Source organism: Rhinolophus sinicus, chromosome 5 (genome assembly GCF_057876585.1).
Source record: "Rhinolophus sinicus isolate RSI-liver-muscle chromosome 5, RSI-T2T, whole genome shotgun sequence".
Classification (NCBI taxonomy): domain Eukaryota; kingdom Metazoa; phylum Chordata; class Mammalia; order Chiroptera; family Rhinolophidae; genus Rhinolophus; species Rhinolophus sinicus.
In genome coordinates, this window is record NC_142505.1 from 9,943,126 (window position 1) to 9,966,925 (window position 23,800).

Consider the following 23,800-nt stretch of genomic DNA (forward strand, 5'->3'; position numbering starts at 1 on the left):
TTTATAATTTAGGTACATTAAAAATAAAATCCCCAAATATCGTTATCTATAACTTCACTTGCATTAAGTCCCAGAAGTTGACTGTATATAAAATTAGGCATAGTTGTGTTTAGATAAGGAGAAAAGTGCTAATAAGGAAGGTACTGACTTGTACCTAGGCACTAACAAGCTGCTAAAAAAAATATCTTTAAAAATAAATTACTAGAGTTGGAAGAATTTGGAGGGTTGGGGAGTGACTGCTAATGGAGATAGGGTTTCTTTTTGATGTGATGAAAATATTCTAAATTGACTATTACGATGGTTGCACAACTCTGTAAATACACTAAAATCATTGAATTACATATGTTAAATGGGTGAATTATATAGTTGTGTGGTTTTGAATTATATGTCGATAAAGCTTCATACATATATCTTAAAATTTTAAAAATAAATGATTCAATTTAGCTGTTTTAATACAAAATTTTACTTTCAACTAAAAACTAGAAAGGTTCATATAAATTTCACTTAAATGTTTCCAAGTTTATATTTTGTTTTTGTGGCATATAAATACCTTCTGGTAGCATTTCCCCCAAATTCCACAATTATTTGAAAATAACCCCATTTATGTTGATTCTAAAAATTAAAATCAAGAAGTTATAGAAAATAATACATATATACTTTGTGTGATTTCTAGCCGTCTGCAGGGAAATAGGATAAGGAGTGGAAACATAACCACAAAATTGGAATGAGGTGTTATGAACAAATGATTCTACCTTTCCTCTAAATTTCTGATCATTCTTTTTAAAAAAAATTCTGCTTTCAAAACTTTTTGTCACCTATGATGAGACATACATTTTACATGACCCAGTATACATATACGTATATATGTAGCTGAAATAAAAATTTCATCAAATAATACTTAATCTTATTACCTGTAATGCATACTAACATGTATTTTCTTTCCCATTTCTTTGGGGAAAAAAAGTTACCACCTGCTAATTGATCACAGCTGTTGGAGTGAAAAACACTTCCAAGTTCAGAGAGCTTTTTGTGCAGGTAGAGGTGGCTGGGATGTTTGACACATTTGGCATGGTGGTGACACATAATAGGTAGGCACTCAAATGTTTGTTATATTGTTTGTTATATAATATACATGACAGTGATAGAAATGGAAACTTATGACAAATTACTGGAAGAGGCAGAAAAGAATTGTTTTCCAGATCTAGATTCTACCTGGAATTACTTTTTAATTAAAATACCTGCGAGGTGGCTGGAACTAGAGAAAGCACAGGTTTTCCAGGTTTACTGTTTAGCGAGAAATAGCCGTAAATAGATTAACAAAGTTCTATTACTAGGAGCCACGTGAAAACCTGTTATGTAGGTATCATGTTCATTGTAATGGCAACCTCTGTATTTCCTATATGGCCTGCTATTACATATTGTAAGTTATAAATATTAGGGCTATAGGAGGGATAAATAATATATGTAAATATTCCTTAAACTTCATTCTACCCAATTGTTTTACTCCTATATATTTGTAAGATATGCCAAACTGGTTCTGTCATTTACTTCCTTTGTGCACCCTCCAGTGGACACACAAATGTGCAAAGAAAAATATAGTAATTAGAAATGAGAGAAATAACAGGTTTCAAAGGAGCACAGATCTGTTTAGCCCACTATCTTTCGATATGTATCAACTGTTCTTTTTACATATTTAAATTTCTAGTTGTAAATATTATACAAGGGTTCAGGGTTAGAAAATCAGTGTCAAAACCAATATATCAAATTAAAAAGTTTAGAATGTAACTTACTTTTGTAGTGGGCTCTGGCTTTGAGCCATAAACAACTCCTTCCTAAAGAAGTAATTAATCTTCTAAGAAAGGAAAAATCAATCGGGATGCTCTTTGAAATCATGAATTCCGCTACAGAGGACGATACACCAAGGCTGTTGCTTTCTACACAGGCATCTAGAAGTTTATTAAAAAGAAGGCTGTACTGGGAGACCTCCACAGTTTCTGAAAAGAAAAGATATAATTGCTGTAATGAAATTGATCTATCTTAGCCACTCAAACTTCTTCTGTCTCTTAGTACTTTTCTTTTCCCTCTGCTTCCCTTGGCACGTTCTACCCACTCCAGGAGTCACAGTCATCTGACATATTCTCTAAGTAACAAACAAACTCTCATTGCACAAAAGCAAAACCATTCATTTCCTTTGTACTGAGGAATGAAAGGAAGCTTGACAATGACTTCAGAGGCCGCATTAACACCTGTCTGTGATTCCCATGGGATGGCATTTGCAGTGTCTCAAATGAATGACTGCGCGGTTCTGCGTTCTAGCTATAGTTCAGACCTCAGACAGATTTCCCATGATTAAAACTAAATCATCCCCTTATAAATATTCCATCTCAAATGAAAAACAATTCTTTATTGGGTATTTCTATTCTTCACTTAGAAGAAAGCAAGTCACCTTGGAGACTCCCGAGTCTTTTATTTGGTCGGTTCCATCTGTGACCTAGACTCTAGGTCTCTATCACTTTAGGATCTTTTAGGGGTCCAGGGCTTAGCAGGAAATTAATCTTTTTACTTTAGTCTCTTCCTAAACATTCCCACCAGAGGAACTTTCCTAAAACACCAACTTTGCTATAGCCCTGAGGAGAGGCCCTCAGGTTAACGTTTCATGAAATGTTAAGCCATCACTCGGCTCATTTCTGACCCAAAGCCTGTACTCACTCCTTTCCCTCAGCACGGACTCCCTCTTCCTGTCCATATAAGATCTGAGCTGTAGAATTCAACAGCACTACCTATCATTGCCACATCAGACATTCTCTTTCTTTGAACTTGCCATCTGCTTAATTTCCTCTATTCCATGTTTACTTTTGTTCCAAAATAATGGAAACTAAGTTCTCTATTTGTTAAGTGATAAAAGAAAAAGTATTCTTCATTCTGCCAATGCAATACATTCTTTTAAGATATGAAGCTTGCTGGGGGCACTTAGCATATTGTTTGCTGAAGACTTGACAGAGGTGGGAAAGGGGAATGATGAAGAGGCTTGTTAGGAACTGCTGACAACCCAAAGATAAGGATCTCTAAGTTTTTTTTAACCCTCAGGAAAGCATATTCAAGTTGCAGATAATACATTTTCCAGAAAACAACTTCATTAAAAATATACGCTGGAATATGAAACTCAACCAAAACAGGTGGAGACTTTCTTATTAACAGTTAAATACCAGATGGGCAGGAGATAATTAAGCTAGACTTTAAAAAAAAAATCATACCTTGAGAATTTTGAAAACCTGGTAGATTTTGCAAGACTTCAAATGTCTGTTTGTAAAGGCTCTTGGCTAAGATTTCATGTGCAATTGTACAGAGCAGATTATGTCGATTGAGTACGTCCATTCTATCGCAAGGCCACAGTGGGGTATTGATTATCCATTCTGACTCTTCCGAAAAGAAAAAAGTACTAATACTTTATACTATGAACATTACACTTAGGATAATCACAACCAGTGTTTTTAAGTATCTCTTGGGAAGTGATAAAACTTAAATACGTGCACTCAGAAAAGATAACCATGGCTCACATTTATTAGAAACAACTTATGTAGTAATGCTCATAACTACCTTGTTATACTTATTTTTTTATTAGTTTCAGGTGCACGAAACAATATAACAGTTAGACATTTACACCCCTCACACAGTGATAACCCCCAATCTATTACCCCTCTGACATCGTATAGAGCTGTTACGATTCCATTGACTCTATTCCCTATGCTGTACTCCACATCCCGTGACTATGTATATATTAAATTATAGTTGACATTTAATATTATTCAGCTTCAGCTTCAGGTGTACAGTGCAGTGACAGTTTGGGGAATATACTAATTTTGTAATTCTTCATTTTCTAAGAGTACTAATCAGTTATTAATTCTGATGTTTACTTTTATATGACAAAAATATTCAGATTATAATGAATATTTGTAATGTAAAATATTTGCGTGGACAACTTCAACAATTTTACAATAAAGAATACATAATTTAATTAGTTTTGGTATTCTTGGGGAACAGCTTTTCCCCATTTTCAAAACAATTTTTATTATAAAATATTTGATATGTATAGAATATCTAATGTATGTAAGTTATAAAAGCATAATAAATTGAACTCTTAGGTGCCTATCACAGCTTAAAACGAGAGACTATTACCAATAATTTGAAGTTCCTTAATTTCTGCCCCGATTTTTATATTGAGAAAAACAATAGATTAATACAGAACACCGAGGTACTAAAATGTTAGAAATGTCAATATTTTCTCATTTACCTAATTCCTTCAGCTATCATACACACAATGAGACACATGAGGAAACATTGCTATTTCACACTCAAAGCACATTTCCATGTTCTTTTTCAGTGGACTAAGTGCAGGAATCATGTAATCATTTTCTTCTGTGGACTTCCCAGCTCAGTGAATACAAAAAGTATTAAAGAAACATTTGATAATTCAAGTATATGATACCAAAATGAAGCCTTAAGTATCCAGTATAAACTTTAAAACAGAAGCTTGTTTTTAAATCACTAGAGCCCACCTGACTGAGTGATTGACTTAATTTATACTATGTGCTAGACAATGTTTTGCAAATACTAGTGCTCTGTGAATATTAACTCATTTAGACACAAACCTTCATTAATTTACTCCTAAATTTGCTTACATTTTACTATATAAATTTGAATGAACTTAATATCTTGAAAAACTGCACAAATATCTGTTTAACATCATTCCCATATAATTTTAATAATTTACTTGTATATTCTAAAAATTATAAAACCGTAAGGATCACATTAAATATAAAAATCACATTAAACCTGTGATTTCAAATATATTGTTGTTTAGGATGAAGCCAAGTTGGTTGATTTACTTTTAAAATAATGTTTTTTAAATATGAACTATCACTATAAAAAATGCAAGCAAAACAGAAAAGTACAAAGAAGAAATTAACAAAAAAAAGATTATAATTGTTTATATGCTTATATTAGTACTTTAGTGACAATCACTGGTCCAGGTGTTTGAGCTAAGCTTTATATTAAATTTCATAGTATAAAAAAATTAACACTTTTCTGAAAACAAACCAATAAACCACAAAAACACACATTCATGCTTTCAAAAACTGCAGCCTGGGACAACATAGAAGGACCTTGAAAATATTAGGCTAAGTAAAACAATTCAGATAGAGAAAGACAAATAATGTATGGTCTCTCTTATATGTGAAATCTAAAAATAAAAACAAAACAAACCACCAAACCCCAGAAAGAGATCAGATTTGTGGTTACCAACAGTGGGGTTTGAGGGGTGGGGTAATTGGATGAAAGTGGTCAAAAGGTACGAATTTCTGGTTATAAGATAAACAAGTATCCAGATGTAAGGCACAACACAATGACTAGAGTTAACACTGCTGGACGGTATATTTGAAAGCTGTTAAGAGAGTAGATCCTAAGAGTTCTCACCACAAGGAAAAAAACACTTTTTTTTTCTTTTTTGTATTTACATGAAATAATAGATGTCAACTAAACTTACTGTGGTAATCATTGCCAAATATATGTAAGTCAAGTCATTATGCTGTACACCTTAAACTTATACAGTGTTGTACGTGCTGTGTTAGTGTAAAGGTTATCTATTTGCTTTACTTATGCATACACTCATATTCCATCTTCCCAACCTAAACTCAGGTTCTCGAGGTTTCTTCATTCTTATCCCATTTCATCAAATAAAATCTGCCTGATGGTCCAAGTAGCCAGAGCTACTGTTAGATACCATGCTGTGCTACAACTACTGTGTTCTCTGAATTATTATTTACCTCACACCAAACTACCTTAGTTGCTTCTGCTGGCTTAATTTCATTTTAATTTCTGCTAGATGGATTGACTTTCTAGGGAAAGTAAGCTTTACTTGTCTTGGTTTGAACATGCAGAGTTTATGAGACTGCAATCGGGATTCCCTGTCTTAGATGGCAGCTGAAGCCTGGGCTCTAAAGCTGGACTGTTTGGGTTTGAATCTGGCCTCCTCCTTACATCATTTTGGACAAGTTGCTTAATGTCTCTGACAACATTTTTTTAAATCCATAAAATGGAGATTGTAATAATTCCAAACTCATAGGATTTCTAAGAAGATTAATTGAGATAATCAAGGTAAAGCATTTACCTTGAACTAGCTTTTCAACAAAGGTTCATACAATTACTTCTTTAAAGCTAGGTGAACTGTCTCCTTCCATTTTATACAACAACCACATTTCCTATCCACATGACTCCTAGGGTTTAGACCAAATTATCACTCACAATTCACTATCAACTTAAGGTTAATTACATACACAAGAATTTATAACAACAAATTATTTTATGCTCACATATATCAGAACTTACCCCTTAATACCCACATGGCACCATCTAGGCTTCCGTTTTTCAGAAAAATTTCTGCTGCAATATTCACAATTTGACATCTTGGTGCTAACTTCTCAGGCCCTGTAAGTCCTTTTAAACTTGTAAAATGTATTTTTAATTCATATAGTTTATCTAAGACCTTCCTTCCCTAGAGTGAAAATAAAGAACACTAATTGAGTATCAATCATTTAGAGTATTACAAAGATACACAGTCACACTGATCATTCTATAGAAACTTGAATCATCATTCTAGATGATGGTTCTAAACTGTTTCAAGACTTTCCTTAAGCCCCTTCCTGCTTAGCCACAAAGGTGGAAGAGGGAGGGGAGTAAGCAGGGCTTTGCCTCACATTAACCATCCCTTACTACTGGGCCCCCTTTCCCCAGTTCTCCTTTCATGTGTTTTATACATTGTGCTTTCCCTCAAGATTTCATTCGGCAAAAGGATTTCATGTTTTAGTGTGGAAAACTACTGATCATAATTTTTTGCACTTCTCCTCTTGATCACTCTGAAATCCAGGAGGAAAAGTGAAAATGAAGATAATTTATTATCAAATTTAGATAAAGAATGACAATAAAAAAAGGGGTAAGATTGTTGGCTGAAAATTGTTACTTCAGTTTAATAGATGAATTATTTCACATACTCAACATAAAAATTGTCTCTAGTGTGGACACTAGAAATTGGACATATATTATTATTTTATATCAGGGTCAGCAAACTTTTTATATAAATGACCAGATAGTAATTACTTTATGTCTTGCAGGTCACATTCCATCAGTTGTACATTCTTTTTGGTTGTTGTTGTTTTTTAATTTCTAACTCTTTAAAAATGTGAAAAATATTCTTAGCTCTCAAGATGTACAAAAACAGGCCGTGAGCCAGATTTGGCGCTTTGCAGACCCTTGTTTTATATTCTATTCTATACTATTTTGAGTCAGATGCATATTGTGATGTCAAGGTACTTTCACTTTGATTATATGAATAGTGCATTTCTCAAGAGATGGCGGCTTTAATGTCAATGGTTTTACTTTTATGTTAAAAAAGGAACAGGTTTCATTAAAAATCATACTGAGATAATAAAATATTCGTTCAAAATTGAATATTAAAAATTTTCACTAAAATACAAACACAAATTCACCAGCCTCCTAAGAAATAATAACCTAATAAAATTAAAATATAGTCTAAAATTTGAGCAAAATCAGTCTGTATTTTTAAAAAGGGTCTTCTTGTTAGGCATTCCTTAATTTCTCAAGCATTAAATACCCAAGAAATCAATGCTCTGACCAACCTTAAGCTAGATTGTGAGGCCAGGTGACAAGGTACCTTTTGCCCATTCCAGGCCTATTGCACAGGAAGTGCTAACCCTCTCGGAGACCTTCTGTACAATGACTCTGCTGTTGTTTTTTAATTTTAAAAAATTCATGACTTTTTGTATGTGTATGAGTGATCATGTACTTAAATGTTATTAAACTCATTCAATTTTGAGATAATCGCTTTATGGAAAGAAGAAAGTAAGAAAAGATACATTTTAATAGTTGATTAAATAGTGACCGCACTGTCAACTGTTGCACTTTCTATGTTAGTCCATTCCTTAGCACTTCTTTACTATTTTGGATTTTCCTTTCCTCCACTTTACTTAACTTGACCGAATCTATAACTTCACCTGCCACCTCAGGGAAATCTAAAGAATGGTAGTACAATGTGGTCTGGAATCACTTGACCACTTCTATGGTGAGCTAAACCTCAAAACTAGACATCAAGATATGTGGTATATAATGTTCCAGAGCATTCTAGGAGTTGATTTTTAAGGAGTTCTGTTAATTGCTGAGTATCCTAGGTTCATCTTAAAAAGGTGTTTTGAACTCTTGCACAATTTCATGCTATCGATACTCAGGAGCTAGTGAAATAAGTCCGGAATTGAAAGTTGTTTCAAATAAATAGGCTACTTAGCACAGCTTCCTAAATGTTCCCCATATTGAAATTCTTCACAGTAGCCAGCCAGTCTCACGGCCACCCCCTTTCCACCTTTGCCTAATATACCACCTAAAAAGTCACTGACTAGTCTGAGACTCATTTTTCAATGGTGATGATTATTGGCAAATTTGTAACTTGCAGGGTTAACCTACAGTCTGTTCAAAAATTTAAAACTAACTCTATACCAAGCCCAAATAGAAACTGAATAAAGTACCTTGGACCACTGCAACAATTTGTGATAGAAGTACATAGCACTGATTCCGATTCTTCCCAGCAAAGTTTTATCTACTTCACTGTTTTTTGGATCTTTGCTAACTGAAAACAAAGTAGGCATGTGGAAGAAAGTGAAATAGTCACTTAAAATGATGAAAAAGGCAACTTAATATGGAATTACTGATACTACCACAAACACCAGGTGTCGGCAAACTACATCCCACGGGCCAAGTCTGGCCCTTGGCCTGTATTTATACAGCCTGTGAGCTAAGAATGTCTTTCTTTGTTTTTTTTAAAGGGTTGTTTGAAAAGAAAACAAAACGAAACTATGTGCCACAGATCATATGTGGTGTGTGCAAAGCCTGAAATATTTCCTATGTGGTTCTTTACATGAAAAGTTTGCCGACACCTGATAAAGAATATAGCAACGAAGAGCTCATGTGAAAAACAAAGTCTCAAAAATATATGAATTTTGTTGACTTGTAATAGTGAAGATAGTAACAATTTAATGATTCAAAAATTCAGGTGCTCCAATATAATTTGCTAGCAATAGTTTTACTAATATGAATGAAAAGAAAAATAAGAACATGAAACATCTGATATTAAAACACCAAATTTTGACCTTATATCATTAACTTAACAATAAGTAGATGGAAAAATTTATAAAGAGAAGAAGAAGTATCTGAAACATGCAATATTAACTTATCCCCAAAATGGAAAATATTAAGAACTTTACATTCCTAATAAGAACATTGCGCCACACTAACACACAAGACTCAGACCAAAACAGGGACATTTTACCTGTTTCAGCAAATTCACAAAATGGAACACCTGGTCTCTCTTCTTTATAGTCTTTTGTTAGTGTTTCAGCAATAGAAGCACAAAATCTCTGGAAATCTGCAAATTTTTCACAGCCCATTTTCACGTTAATATATAAATTTCCCAGTTTGGTCCAGTCACCTTTTTCTTTACAATGCTATCAGAATTATTAAAAACAAAACAACAAAGAAAGAAAGCTGTCATTTATGGGAACATATTATGGGGTAGGCATATGCAGGCATTAGATATACAGAAATTAAGAAGACAATCTCTGCAAATCTTATAAATTTACTGACAAGTGTTACAACATCAATAACATGCTGTGTACAATGTACTTTTCTGACTGTAGCACAGCCTTTATAGGTTATCGATGGCAATGTACATTTGTTTTAATTATCTAGTTCCTAATACACTTAATGATGTCACCCCCAAACCTGAACTAGACAGTGAAGATAGATTTTTATGGAATGTCTTCTATAAAAGGAGCTACAAAGTAAATTTCAGTAAACTTACTATCTTCCATTATTTTCTACTATAAACTAAGAAATAGTTTATAGTAGAAAAGCAACCAACCAACAAAAAAACTGTTTCCAGGATATAAATACTAAGACTAGACCAACAATCACTAGATGAGTACAAAAATGAGCTTAAATTAAAAAGCAAAATCATCCAGAAAGTCATGTATTCCTTATAATCTAAATGCGTGGCGAAGGCACGCTGACCTTGGTTTTCCCGTCATTTCACATGCTGTAGCCATCCATGGATCATGACAAGTAAGCCAACTTTCTCGTGCACTGAGTCTGCCCAGCGACAAGAATTAAAGGCTAACCTGTAGATTATTATACCGTAACATAAGTTATTTTTGAAATAATTCCTAGAATTATTTTTAGAATAGTCCACAATCCTAAAAATTATGTTTGTATTTCAAAGTATCAAAAAAAATTAAACATCTTTTCGCTGAGCACTTTCTCCGTATAATAGCCACATTTCTAAAACTTTTCCAAACATGGGATTACTTTTCAAAGTTTCTTTATCGTTATTGGTTTTTAAAGATCCCAGCAATTTATATAAAAAATAAGTGTCATACCTCTATTTCATTCAAGGCTAAATCTAAATCACAGGTCCAGTTCTTTTTAAATTGCCTCACTTGTAACCTTTAACAATAGAAAGGAGTTAATTAAGTTCACCCTCTAAAAAGTCACTATTGCTCCTAATTCATTTAGTTTACAGTTTATACCTAAGAGACTGGAGGAAAAAGAATGCAGTAATATACTATAAAAGTTCTTTAGAACTAAAAAGAAAGGAAACTGCATAGATACCTACCTCACACTATTTCCTCTCCAAACCATAGGCAACAAGAAGGAAAAAGCAAATTACACATGAAACCAGACCTTCTGTCTAATTTGAAGACAGAGGATACCAAAGCTTCAAATAATTGTGAATAAAAAGAGAAAAATCATTAAATTCCAGCTCTTGATCTCTATGGCATCCAGGGCACTAGGGCAAACCCAGAGGTTATTTGAAAATTTCAAGAGGCTTCTTTCTGTCAGACACTGTTAAACTACAGCTATTAACTTGTTTGGATCTAACTATTTAATAAATAAGACTATTAACCTATTTCTTTTGGCCTATGGACACTGTAGACCAAGAAAGTTTGGAAACCTCTGTATTAGAGGATGATGAGATAACAGCAGCTGTGGAAACTATCGGACGGAGAATTCTGGGCATTCATTCTCAAGGGCTTTGGTGGTTGACCTCATTTGCACTTATCAAATGATTTTATTAAAAAGTTATGGTTGGGGCCGGCCCGGTGGCTCAGGCGGTTAGAGCTCCATGCTCCTAACTCCGAAGGCTATCGGTTCGATTCCCACATGGGCCAGTGGGCTCCCAACCACAAGGTTGCCAGTTCAATTCCTCGAGTCCCGCAAGGGACGGTGGGCTCTGCCTCCTGCAACTAAGATTGAACACGGCACCTTGAGCTGAGCTGCCTCCCGGATAGCTCAGTTGTTGGTTGGAGTGTGGGCTCTCAACCACAAGGTTGCCAGTTCAATTCCTCGACTCCCACAAGGGATGGTGGGCAGCGCCCCCTGCAACTAAAATTGAACACGGCACCTTGAGCTGAGCTGCCGCTGAGCTCCCGGATGGCTCAGTTAGTTGGAGTGCGTCCTCTCAACCACAAGGTTGCCGGTTCGACTCCCGCAAGGGATGGTGGGCTGTGCCCCCTGCAACTAGCAACGGCAACTGGACCTGGAGCTGAGCTGCGCCCTCCACAACTAAGACTGAAAGAACAACAACTTGAAGCTGAACAGAACCCTCCACAACTAAGATTGAAAGGACAACAACTTGACTTGGAGAAAAAAGTCCTGAAAGTGCACACTGTTCCCCAATAAAGTCCTGTTCCCCTTCCCCAATTAAAAAAAAAAAAAAAAATCTTAAAAAAAAATAAAAAAATTCAATGGGTGTTCAATAAATGGGATACCAATACTTAAAAAAAAAAAAAAAGTTATGGTTCATTTAAATACTTATGATTTGTAGACTTTTCTCTACATACGGAATAATTACTTTTTTTTTTTTTAAACTCACGGCTCTTCTTTTACTCAATACAGGTATATTATGGTATTACTCTTTTAATTATCACAGGTTTCTAAAAAAAGGCCTTTGGAGAACGATAAGCTGAATAGAGAAAGTAAACAAGTGAGAGAGAGAATGAAGAAGAGACATTAAAATATTTATTTAGCTAATATGACAAGAGAATGAAACAAAAAAAGAATTAAGATAACTTATATATATGTAAGAGAGTGCACTGAGTGGAATCAAGTTGTGAAACAGAGGATAAGAGATTCCTTTTACATCTGATGTGCCAGGCACTGAGACGAGATCAGGTACAGAGAAAGCTGTGACGAGGCTGGCTGGGACGGCTGGCTAGTGGCAGCTTGATTAACGACAATGTGACTAAGACACGGTCAAGAGATGGGAGAAGGGTTACAGTGGGCAACTATCCAGATGTTTGGACATGTGAGCAGTGTAAGTGATTTACTTTCATCCTTTATAAGTCCTCACCAATATATATATATATATATATATATCTTAATTATAATGATTTTTCTTACCTGGATTTCATTTCCAGAACTGCACTTATTTCTTGTTTGGAAGCCTCTAGTTGGTATAAGAGCTTCACAATATAGTTAAAGTGTTCTGGGTCAAGCACCATCCCAGCTTCAATAAGCTGTAGAAGAGAAAAAAAGTAGTCATTCTTATAAAAATACCAGTGAGTTGAAAACCAGTGTGTATGAAACAACTAAAGAGACCGATGGAAAAAGTGAAACAAAGACAAGTATAATTAAAATTCCTTTAAAAATTTGAAAGCATATTTTCTCCAAATATTTGAGAACCACAGTAAGATACCCTACTTCAAAAATTCAAAGCAAAAATGAATAATTCGAGCTTGAAACTTGAATATTCTTCCTGTTCTCCAAGTTATCTCAACCACTTTATCACTTTACCTTTCATTCAGTACTCATTATGTCCTTTAGTACAGCACTGGTCTATACCTTATCCCTGACTGTAAACTTCCTGAGGAGGAGCGAACTGAGGGTTCTACAACGACCATGGGTGATCAGTGATTTCTGATTCAAAAAATTTCCAGACAGATAATTCTGTCAAGTTCTTTAATGTGGCTCTAGAGATAGTGACTGAAATATTTGTTCATTTGCTAGAGGAGTTCCTACGCTGCTTCCTAAAGAAAAAGGTGGGGGGTGGGGGTGGTTTCCTGCTGTTAGGCCTATTCTGAAATGGATGGCTAGGTAGTACCAAATACTAGGAAGTAGTCAACAAAAGTAAAAATTTTAATGTATTTTTAGAGAGCCACAGAGGTTGTTTTTGTTTAATGCCAAATATAAAATTAATTCCTTGCCACCATTTTTCTATCTACTTTCTTTGTTTTGGTTTTGGTTTTCTATTTATATATTGATTGTATATTTATTTTTATTATAAATGAACTTAAATCTTTTGTAAGAGAAGAATTGTCTTTAATCATTCTTAAGGTGTAGAAATGAGGACAGTTCACAAATTAGAAAGAAGTCTCCTGGAGTGCTTGAAACTATTCATTTAAGGGGAAGGCCTGTCAGTCACAGAACCCTATTTCAAGAGAAAAAGAACACTTCTGAAAATAGAATTTTTTGGCATCAAGAATGTGAATAAAAGGCAGATGAAGAGAATAAGTGGAAATTACTATTTTCTTGAAAACCATTATCTCTTTCTAAATCGTTATTTTCTTTTCATTGGTTATTCGCTATTAGAGAGTAAAAGAGATAAAATAAAACCATACCTTGCAAAAGATATCAATTAAGGTAGGTACAGCATTCCTTAATTTCATAGTTGCCACATGCTCAAATATTTCTAGTAGTATTTTCAGAGCAGGCTGGAAAAAACAAAAAAATTACACTCACTTTTATGTCTTGTCTTCTTTCAGTACACCTTAAGTTTCTCAAATTTGTTTATGCTGAAAAACACAAATTTTCTCTAGGAAGTAGTCAACAAACATGGAAACTTAACTGCTAAATTATACAAATAGGAAATCTAACAGAGAAATTAACTTAAAATATTAAAAATACGTAATTTCAGGATACTTACCAGCATTTTAACCATTATGCTGAGTTTCACTACCTGAAATACTTCTTTCAATAAACAATGTTTGAGTAAAGAATTTAGAAGGTCATTTAGCACTTGTAAATCAAAGTGTATACCTGGAGGAAATCTTCTGTAGTACTCCATAAACATGCTTACTGAAAGTGAAAAAACATACATGTTTACTACTTTTAAGATATTCATTTTTTCTAAATTAGACAATTTTTCTATATTTAAAGATTGAGTCATATAAATTCATTTTCTTGAAAGGTACATTTCCGGTATCAGAAATACTTGATGAAAATAATTTAAAGCAAAAGTTAGTGGCAGTAACATTTGAAGTCAACCAGGCATGTAAGGCACTAGACTGGGAGCTAACTCATGTGCTCTCCACCAAAAATCAGTCTAAATTGCCTCATATATCATGGCCTCAATATGAATTCCCAGGGAGCCACACTCCCAGGGATACTTCAGGCAGTGGCCTAGTGATGTATGAGCAACTGCATATTTTAGGGATGGATACAGACAATTTTGACACATACCCCTACTTGTTGTTTTAACCCCACCACTGTGTTGACCCTGGGGATAATTTTTTATTCCAGTTTGTGATTATGAACATTTTACTAAAAATTACAACGTTGATTAATTTGCTTCAAGAGAGTAGTTTTTAAATGTCAATTCAACTCCTTAATCATTTTTCTATATAACACTTAAAATCATTTCCATTTTTTTTCTCATTAATTTTACCACAATTATTTCAATTGGGATCATTCATTGATTATTTTTTCCCCATTCTAAAATTGCCCGGGTCAAAATCTAAGCACCTTAGCTGAAATTGCTTTAGTAAAAATTACTTTGGGTTTTATTTTTGTGTTAATTATTTCTTCCCAAAATACTAATTACTGTCTGGATTATTTGGTGTTGCTTGGAAAAGTCAGTAGCTACTGATAAAATTCAATAGTATGACAGAAAAATTAATATTGAAGTTATAACAAATATTAACAACTTTAATAACACAGTATAACAATATTAAGCTTTATTCTAGTTTCTTTACATACTACAATCTTTCTTGGGCACATACAGATAAATTCTTCCTGCTCTTCACTTGGTAGTATCTACACAGTTGCCTATATAAGAAGCAGATCAAGATATTGTTTAATAGGTATGGAATTTCTGTTTGGGATAGTGACAAAGTTCTGGAAACAGATAATGGTGATGATTATACAATACTGCAAATGTATTTAATGCCACTGAATTGTATACTTAAAAATGTGTTTGCTGTTTTAAAACTAAATTCAGATATATTTCTTCTGTTACCATATTGGATGCTTACACAATCAGAATTACATTTTTGAAAGTTCTGTATTTTTTTCCATGTCATCCTCTTTTCCTCCACATCTCACGTTATGGAATTATTTCTGGAAGACAATATTTATCCACATCTAACCATATGTAGCTTCTCCTCCTTGGCTACCACACCCCTCAGGTGACAGGTGTAGCCCCTATAAGGACTCCTATGACTCCTACCTAGCTGTTTCTTCCTTGTTATACTTAGATGAAGTCCAGACTATCAGTTCCCTAGATGCTTTCTCTAATTCTTGGGGAGGTGATATCAGCAGCAAAATAATAAACTTGTCAATGATTTCATTTTCAGCCAAATGAGATTTCAAGCAGATGAACACAATGCTAACGTGCTCTATTGCCATCATGCTATGTGGCTTTGGTGGCTGTGTCAGGGAGACAAATACACGTATAAAGCCTGGTCCTTTCTCTTGGGGCTCACGATGTAGTCGGGGGACCTGGGGGCAGAGAATGGGATGAGGCTGTGCAGTCAGATAAGGACCTAATAGAGGAGGTGATCCTAGTTTCTGTGACTAAGCCTTGAATGATGAGTGGGTCTTTGCTATGCAAAAGGGGGACGGAAGAAAGTCATGCCAGGTAGAGAGAACAGTGGCAGCAGTGGCACTTCTATCCATAACACAGACTGGCCAGCTTACGGAACTGCACAGAATTCAGTGGGGATGGTGCATTGGCTACAAAGGTAAGTGTAAAAAGAGAATAAAGAAGTAGGGAAGACCCAGTTTCTGAAAGGTCCCTTCAGAAAGATTTTAAGCCAATTAACTATATCCTATTTTCTGTCTTACACCTGTAAATAAAATTTCTAGGTCATGAACGTATTCATATGTAAAGGAATTATAGTGTCAAGTGAATTATAATTTTATTAACCAAAATGACACACTTTTTAAAAAATCCTTTCTAAGACCAACAGAGCTACTCTAAGGCATTTGGTTTTCATACTTAAAAGTATGGAATTACTTTCAAACTATAAGACACAATAGGACAATGTTTGAAACACTGACATTAATGAATTTATAGTAATCATTCCATTGTCTCATACCTGCACGTTGTAGTAAACATACATCGTTGATACTTATGTATTTCTTAAACACATCCATACAAACCTGCAAAAGTCACAAAAAAAAGTAAAATTACCTTTTTATATTTCATGAAAACTACACAAATTTCAATTCTATCTTTATACTTATCCCATTTTTTTAAAGTGAACTTAAAGCAATGGAATAAAGAGGCTGACATTAAGTTAACCTGCAGATTTGAAATGCACACTGAATTCATTACAAAAACCTTATATAGAGAACTGTCAAAGAAATAGTCAAGGAAACAAGAGTCAAAATTAGTAAGCAATTGGGGGAGGGGAGAAAAATCCTTGAACTCTATAATAAAAAGCCTTATTTAGGTCATTAAAAAAACAACCATTTACTGACTGAAGAATAAACTCAAAGATTAGAACAGAGAGTTCTAATAGTCCCACTAATAGTCCCACTAGAAATAGTCCCACTTATTTACAATCAGCTGATTTATGACATGGTGACACTGCAGTGCAGTGAGGAAAAGATGGTCTTTTTAGTAAATGGTGTTGGGTAATCTGGAGATCCACATAGGAAAAAAAATGTATATTGAACTCATATCATAAACAAAAATCAATTCTAGATGGCTACGAGTTTTAAATGAAAAAAAAAAAACTGTTAAAGGAAGAAGTAAGTGAACATCCTCATGATTTTGGCAAAAAGTTAACACTGTAAAAGAAAAAATTCACAAAATTGGACTATATAAAATTTAAGAAATTCTGTTTATCAAAAGGCACCTTTAAGGGAGTGAAAAGGCAACTTGTAAAGTAGTAAAAGGTGTTCGCAATATATATATCCAATGAAGAACTTGTATCCAGAATGTGTAAAGCAGTCTCAAGATGGATAAGAAAAATACAATCCCCCGGAATATAGGCAAAATATTTAGCTATTTCCAAACAGGGGATATCCAAATGTCCAATAAAGGTTTTGAAAGATGCTCAGCTTCATGAAACACCAGGGAAGGCATCACTCCCTCCCCAACCAAACGGGCTAAAACCAAAAGGCTGATCATACCAAGAGCTGGGGAGGATGTGAAACAACTAGAACTCTCAGACATTGCTGGTGAGAGTGTAATTGGTAAATCACGATGGAAATGTTTGGCAGTATATACTGATGTTGAACTTCTGCAGACCCTGTGGCCCAACAATTCCGGTTTTCAGTATAACCCATCATGTCTATGTATGTTCACCAAAGGCATGCAGACCACTGATGGCATCACTGTTATAATTACCATACTTAGAAACTATACAAATGCCCATCAAAAGTATATTGATCAACAAATATATTTTGATCTACTCACAGAATGGAATATTCAATATGACATAGCAATAAGAAACATTTACAATTAAGTAAAAAAATATAGATGACTCAAAAATATTGAACGAAAGAAGCCAGAAACAATAGTATACAGATTGTTTGATTTCATTTATATAAAGCCCCAAATCATGCAAAGCTCATCTATTAGGAGTCAATGAAAATCTAAATTACAACATATGACTGAGATGATTATTAAAATAATCTCTACTTCAAAGACTTTACATATTTTACCTTTTCATCCCCTTGCTCAGGCACATGAGCAAACTTGCATTGTGATCGCTCACAGCCACGTAACGTATTAAAATGAAATTTGCAATATCTATGGGGTATCATCAACCCTAGGGGCTTCTGGAACACCTAGAAAATTAGACAAATTCCCTTTCTTTGTTAATTATAAAACACTTATTGTAATCAAGTGGTAAAGCATTTGAAGCAACTAGAAATATGTACCCCAAACAGTATCAAGATAAATTGCTTGCTGACTTGATTAAAAATAATAAAGCTTCAAACAGTTTAAATTTTTAAAAATAATGAAAAAAAAATCAATTTAAAGTGAGATATCTGAATTTTTACAATTTCCTTCAGTGCAAAATATTCCCTCAAAGTTGTTATTGTTTTACTTTACATCTTTTTAAAAAGCTTATACATTCCCTCTTCCTTCTCATGTATCTGCCCCTTTTGCTTTCATAAAAAGTTAATTCTATTATAATATGTATCATATTTAAAATGCATTTATTAGAATCAAAATTTTCCTTAGGTATTTTTTTTTTTAATTATTAACAGAAAAAGGCAACTGACAGAATCAAAGCTTTTTACAACAGAATTTTCCTATAAACTGCTATATATCACTAGCTGTTTCTTTCATTACAGGAAATATTCATTCTGTATTTTCTGTTATGAATATCCACCCCCTCCTCTGCTTTCAATCTCTTACATTATTTGTAAATATCCTCTGAATCATTATTCATTTTCTGCCTCTTACCACCAACCTGAATTCAAAATCTGTATGATGTCTAGAACTGCGTAAAAAAACAACTCAGGGAACTACAACCAGAAAGGCCCAAAGTATGTGCTTTATAAGATTAATATTTTTTAAAATGGGGGACTTACCCCTACAATTTTTTCCCTCTTAAAATTTTCACAAGTTTCAGGATTCTGCAACTTTGGGAGAGAATGTTTTCCTAGAAATCTGAAATCTAGAAATGATTAAGAATGACATTACACACCAATGGGTTATAACTTATGCCCTTCATAACAATGAAACAGATGACCACTACTACATTTTCAAGTTTCACTTGGGACTTTTCATGCTCAATTCACAGGCTGTCTGCCATGGGGGTGTTCCTGTGAAATATAGAATGATTTACCTCTTAGGTGCTCCTTAAGTGTTTCTAGACCTACATTTAAAATTTTAAATTCATCATAAGCTGAATATACTTTATTAAAAGTCTTATACAGCGGCATTGAATACCACATTCAATTCACTGTCTCTAAGTTAAATAGACAAATACTATACCTTTCTAAGGGAAGAAAACTATTGCGAAACCCGGGTGATACGGACTGAACTGTGTCCCCCATCAAATTCATATGTTCAAGCCCTCACCCCCAATGTGACTTTATTTGGAGATAGGGGTTTTAATGGAAGCATTAAAGTCAAATGGGATCATAAGGGTGAGGCCCTGATTTGATGGAATTAGTATCCTTCTAAGGAGAGACACCAGTGAGCTTGCTCTCTCTTTCCACACACATGCACCAAGGAAAGGCCATATGAGGACTTAGCAAGAAGGCAGCCATCTGTAAGCCTGGAAGACAGGCAGAAACTGAACCCTACTATAATCTTGATCTTGGACTTTTAACCTCCAGAACAATGAGAAATAAATTTCTATTGTTTAAGCCACCTAGTCTGTGTATTTTGTTATGGCAGCCTGAGCTGATGAATACACCTGACATCATATCCCTTAATGTTGGCCTTTCAAAATGGGAATTAGGACATTTAAAATTTTTTTTCTAAAGATAAAATAATAAAAATGTTTTCTATTGACCAGATTCTGGTCAAGACGGTGGAGTAGGTTAACATTGTGCTTACATCTTCCCATGATCACATAAAAATTACAACTAAATTATAGAACAATCAACCTGAAGAACCATCTGAAAACTAGCTGAACAGAAATTATATAACTAAGGATATACAGAAGAAGCCACGTTGAGACTGGTAGGAAGGGTGGAGATGCAAAATGGGCTGGTCCCACATCCACATGTGGCAGTTGAGCATTGGGAGGGATATCTCAGCTGCAGAGGTCCCACCAAAGAGTAAGTGGTCCCAGTTTCACACCAGGCTTCCTAGCCTGGAGCACCAGTGCTGGGAAGAGGAGCCCCCATAACATCTTGCTGTGAAAAATCAGCAGGGATTCCATCCATCTGGGGGCGATGGAGGGCTGCTGGAAACCCAGGCATTCTCTTAAATCGCCTCTGCTCAGACTTACTCACAGGTACTCACCCTAAGCTCTGATGAAGGGACAGCAGCTTGAAAGGTGCCAGAGACATATAGGGAGAAATTGTGTGGCCTGAGGGTGAAGGCTGGAGGGACAGCTGCCATTGTCCCTAAGTTAAGCCCTCCTCCCATAGCCTATAGGAGGGTGGCAAATCTGAATCTGCATTAACCTGGTGACACCACTCGCCCAACCCTGATGTCTCCCTGAGATCCTGCCCCACTCGACTAAGTAAAGGTACCCAAACCTTTGAATTTAACCATATTCTATGCTTGTTTCGATTTTTAAAAACCTTTTCTTTGATTTTGGTGGAAAAATTTCCTATATAATTTCTATCTTATCAAAAGCCAACAGAACTTAGTAAGAACATGGTACCATTTGTCCAGGGCTTCAGTAATGTGTCTTCTTGATAAGCATTTAGATTCAAAGGTGGCACTGATAAGCACAGAGGTTTGGGGCCCAGCACTGTTAATTGACATTCACCAACCATATTCTCTGCACTTTTAGAATCTTTGCTGTGTGAGCAGAAAAAGCAAAATCAGAATTTAAATTTATTCCAAAAACATTAAAGTAATGAGAATCAAATTAGGTGGAAACACAACCTAATGCTACGTATATGCTATATCTCATGCTGTATGCTATTATGATACCATGATTGGTCAGTATTTTCAACAGGTTGTTTCTGCCTTCTTAACTAGAAAACCAAAGCTTGTTAAATGACTGTGGTAGGGCTAAGAGTGAGGCGGTCATGTTAAAACTAGAGCAAAGTATTTTTGATCATGCCAGACCAAAGGTCTGAGGAGGAACTGGGCTAGCATTCTAATCCAGAAAAGACCATTCAATTATTCTATTATAAGTGCAAAAAAATGAATGAATTATAAATTAATCTTCAAGACAAGTACATATAACTTATACACGTACTTGAGAGCTTCCTTTGGGAAGAAGCTATAAAAATTGTATCATTCTTAGTTGTTGATTTAAACAGCTTTGACTATATTCTACTATGTGAGAGCCTATATAACCAATTTTAGTAAAGCTTAATCTGGAGGTCACTTATCTAGAAAAATAACTTAAGCAAGGGGGAGGGTAGGAAGTATCTCAGAATTGACAGATATAAATGAATTTACTTTTTAGGAGAAAGACCACTCAGATACTATAATATTTTACCTTAAAAACAATTCTAATAAGCTTTTCCAGCTGGGGTTCCCCAGGCTAGAGGAGAATAAAAATAGTCAAAAGAGGGGCCCACACTTCTAACAATTGAAACTTAGTAGCACTGATGGAGTTTAAAAACTACACAAAATAAAAATACTTACTTCTCTCCCCAACTTGGGACATCATTGATATGTGCAATCAACATAACCCCCCTTCAAATAAAAGTGGTCACATAAAACAAAGGAATAGGAATTAATGGAATTTTATAGATGGAAGAGATTCTCTAGCAAAATTCTTTTATTTTTGATTGGATGACTGACGCCCAGGGTAATGTAGTGACCTGCCCAATGTCATATTCCTGGTCATTATGGCAGAGCCAAGTTGATGATAAAACTCAGCAGGCTGCAATGACAGTATTTAGTTTGTAAGCAAATGCTTCTAACAGAAAAAAATAAGTTAATCCTGTCACTTTTAAGATCTCCAAATGGTCAGGAATCATACTGGGCTCCTGTGCCAATCTAATTCTTACCTAGGCTTTTCCTTAATACAATGGTTCCCAAACGTGCATCCAGGTCAGCTGGTGGCCTTGTTGAAACACAGATTCATGAGCCCCACCTCCAGAGTTTGTTATTTCTTACATTGGGGGGTGGGGCCTAATAATTTGCATTTCTGACAAGTTCCCACGTGGTGCTGCTGCTCCAAGGACCACACTTTTAGAAAAGGACTTGAACACATTTGTTACCTGATCTGAGTGTGCTTTGCCACAACAGCAAAATGGATCAGATGATCTCCAAGGTGTCTTCCGACTCTACATTTGGTATTTGTACATGTTCTGGGAAGCATACTGTAACTTTCAGTACTAATCACTGCAGTCACATAAAATACCTGCCAACTGCAGCGTTCATCTGACGTCAGTCACTCTTACCTTCATAAAAGTCACGTACACATTCTCTTTTCTTTTATCATTATTCCTTATTCCTTCCTCAAAAAATATTTTTGATGGTTGTTGATAAGTCCCATCTGCAAGCATTATTTTTTATTTTATTTTATTTTTCATTAAATTTATTGAGGTGACACTGGTTAATAAAATTGTATAGGTTTCAAGTGTAAAATGAAAGAACTATCTGACTCCATCAGAAAGAGCAATATAAGGATAATGGGTATACCAGAAGGAGAACAGAGGGAGAAGGGAACAGAGAGGTTATCCAAACAAATAGCTGACGAGAACACCCCAAACCTATGGAAAAAACTGGGTCCTCAAATCCAAGAAGCAAACAAAAAGAATATGTTAATGACTCAAAAACTTTAGAGATAGCTTTTAGGTAACTTACAATATCCCTGACATCTAGGTATACCTGACACATTAATTAATACCCAAGGATGGCTTGTGGCATAGTACTCAAGCACATACAGCAGAGAATGAAAAGCACACTCATGATACAAATTACATGAATAACTGTTTTAAAGTTACATAATTAAAAATTATGTTACAGACCTTTTGCAAACTTCATGAATATTTTCATTTTCTTCATTAACAGTCACTTTGTCTGAAAATTTACACTGTGAAGATATAGTTAAAAAGTACAGGTGACTATATTTGTATATGAGGCTATGAGGCTTACCAGATTTATTAGAATGTAATAGATGTTAATTAAACCACTGGTTTATGGTCAACCCAGAAAACAATTCTACTTTGCATGATTTAAAATACTGAATTAATATGGACTTAAAAATTTCCACTGTTGCTTAAGAGAAAACTAATATAAATCAATATTTTTGCTCAGCTTTTGATATCACCTTTAATTATACAAGCCAACATTTCAAATCATTAAGAACAATTAAAGTTATACTTGTTTTCATTAAGAAAAAAAGCTTTGAGTAATTTTTATTTTTAGGTGGTATTTATGAACATATATTTCTTTTTCATTAGAAATATTTATGGGTATTTAAAACATTGCTATACTTAAAACATTTCACAATTAGTGTTTTGGGAACTGTGATTTCCTAATTACTATAAGAAAGTTATACATGCTCAAATATTAAACTTTTGAAAAAACAGCCACAAGAAAATAACCCCCCAAATCACCATTACTTGAGCAGTCAGAGATAACCACTTCATCTCTTACTATCATGATACTACTTTTTGCAACTTCCTGTGAATCTATAATTATTTCAAAATAAAAAGTTAAAAATATAAAGGACACTAGCATTTTAACTATCTGGAGCTCAAAACTACAATCATTAAGCAACTACTACCATGGTAAACCTAAAAATTGTTACATATGAATTTTGAGTAGAACTGATACACAGGAGAAAGAAAAAACAAGTTCTCTGGAAAAGATAGAATAATATATATTATGTATCTATACATATGTATG

The 23,800-nt window shown here is 34.5% G+C and overlaps 1 protein-coding gene across 1 annotated transcript in view; it reads right to left on the reverse strand.

Moving 5' to 3' along the window:
- TOPAZ1 (testis and ovary specific TOPAZ 1) overlaps window positions 1-23,800 on the reverse strand; it is a 45,536-nt gene that overhangs the window by 6,266 nt on the left and 15,470 nt on the right. Inside the window, 14 exon segments of the mRNA XM_019723718.3 lie at window positions 1,791-1,994; window positions 3,255-3,419; window positions 6,385-6,550; window positions 8,592-8,692; window positions 9,392-9,566; window positions 10,497-10,563; window positions 12,520-12,635; window positions 13,737-13,829; window positions 14,042-14,193; window positions 16,434-16,497; window positions 18,010-18,135; window positions 18,889-18,974; window positions 20,643-20,782; window positions 22,918-22,982. Coding sequence (XP_019579277.3) covers window positions 1,791-1,994; window positions 3,255-3,419; window positions 6,385-6,550; window positions 8,592-8,692; window positions 9,392-9,566; window positions 10,497-10,563; window positions 12,520-12,635; window positions 13,737-13,829; window positions 14,042-14,193; window positions 16,434-16,497; window positions 18,010-18,135; window positions 18,889-18,974; window positions 20,643-20,782; window positions 22,918-22,982 — 1,720 coding nt within the window.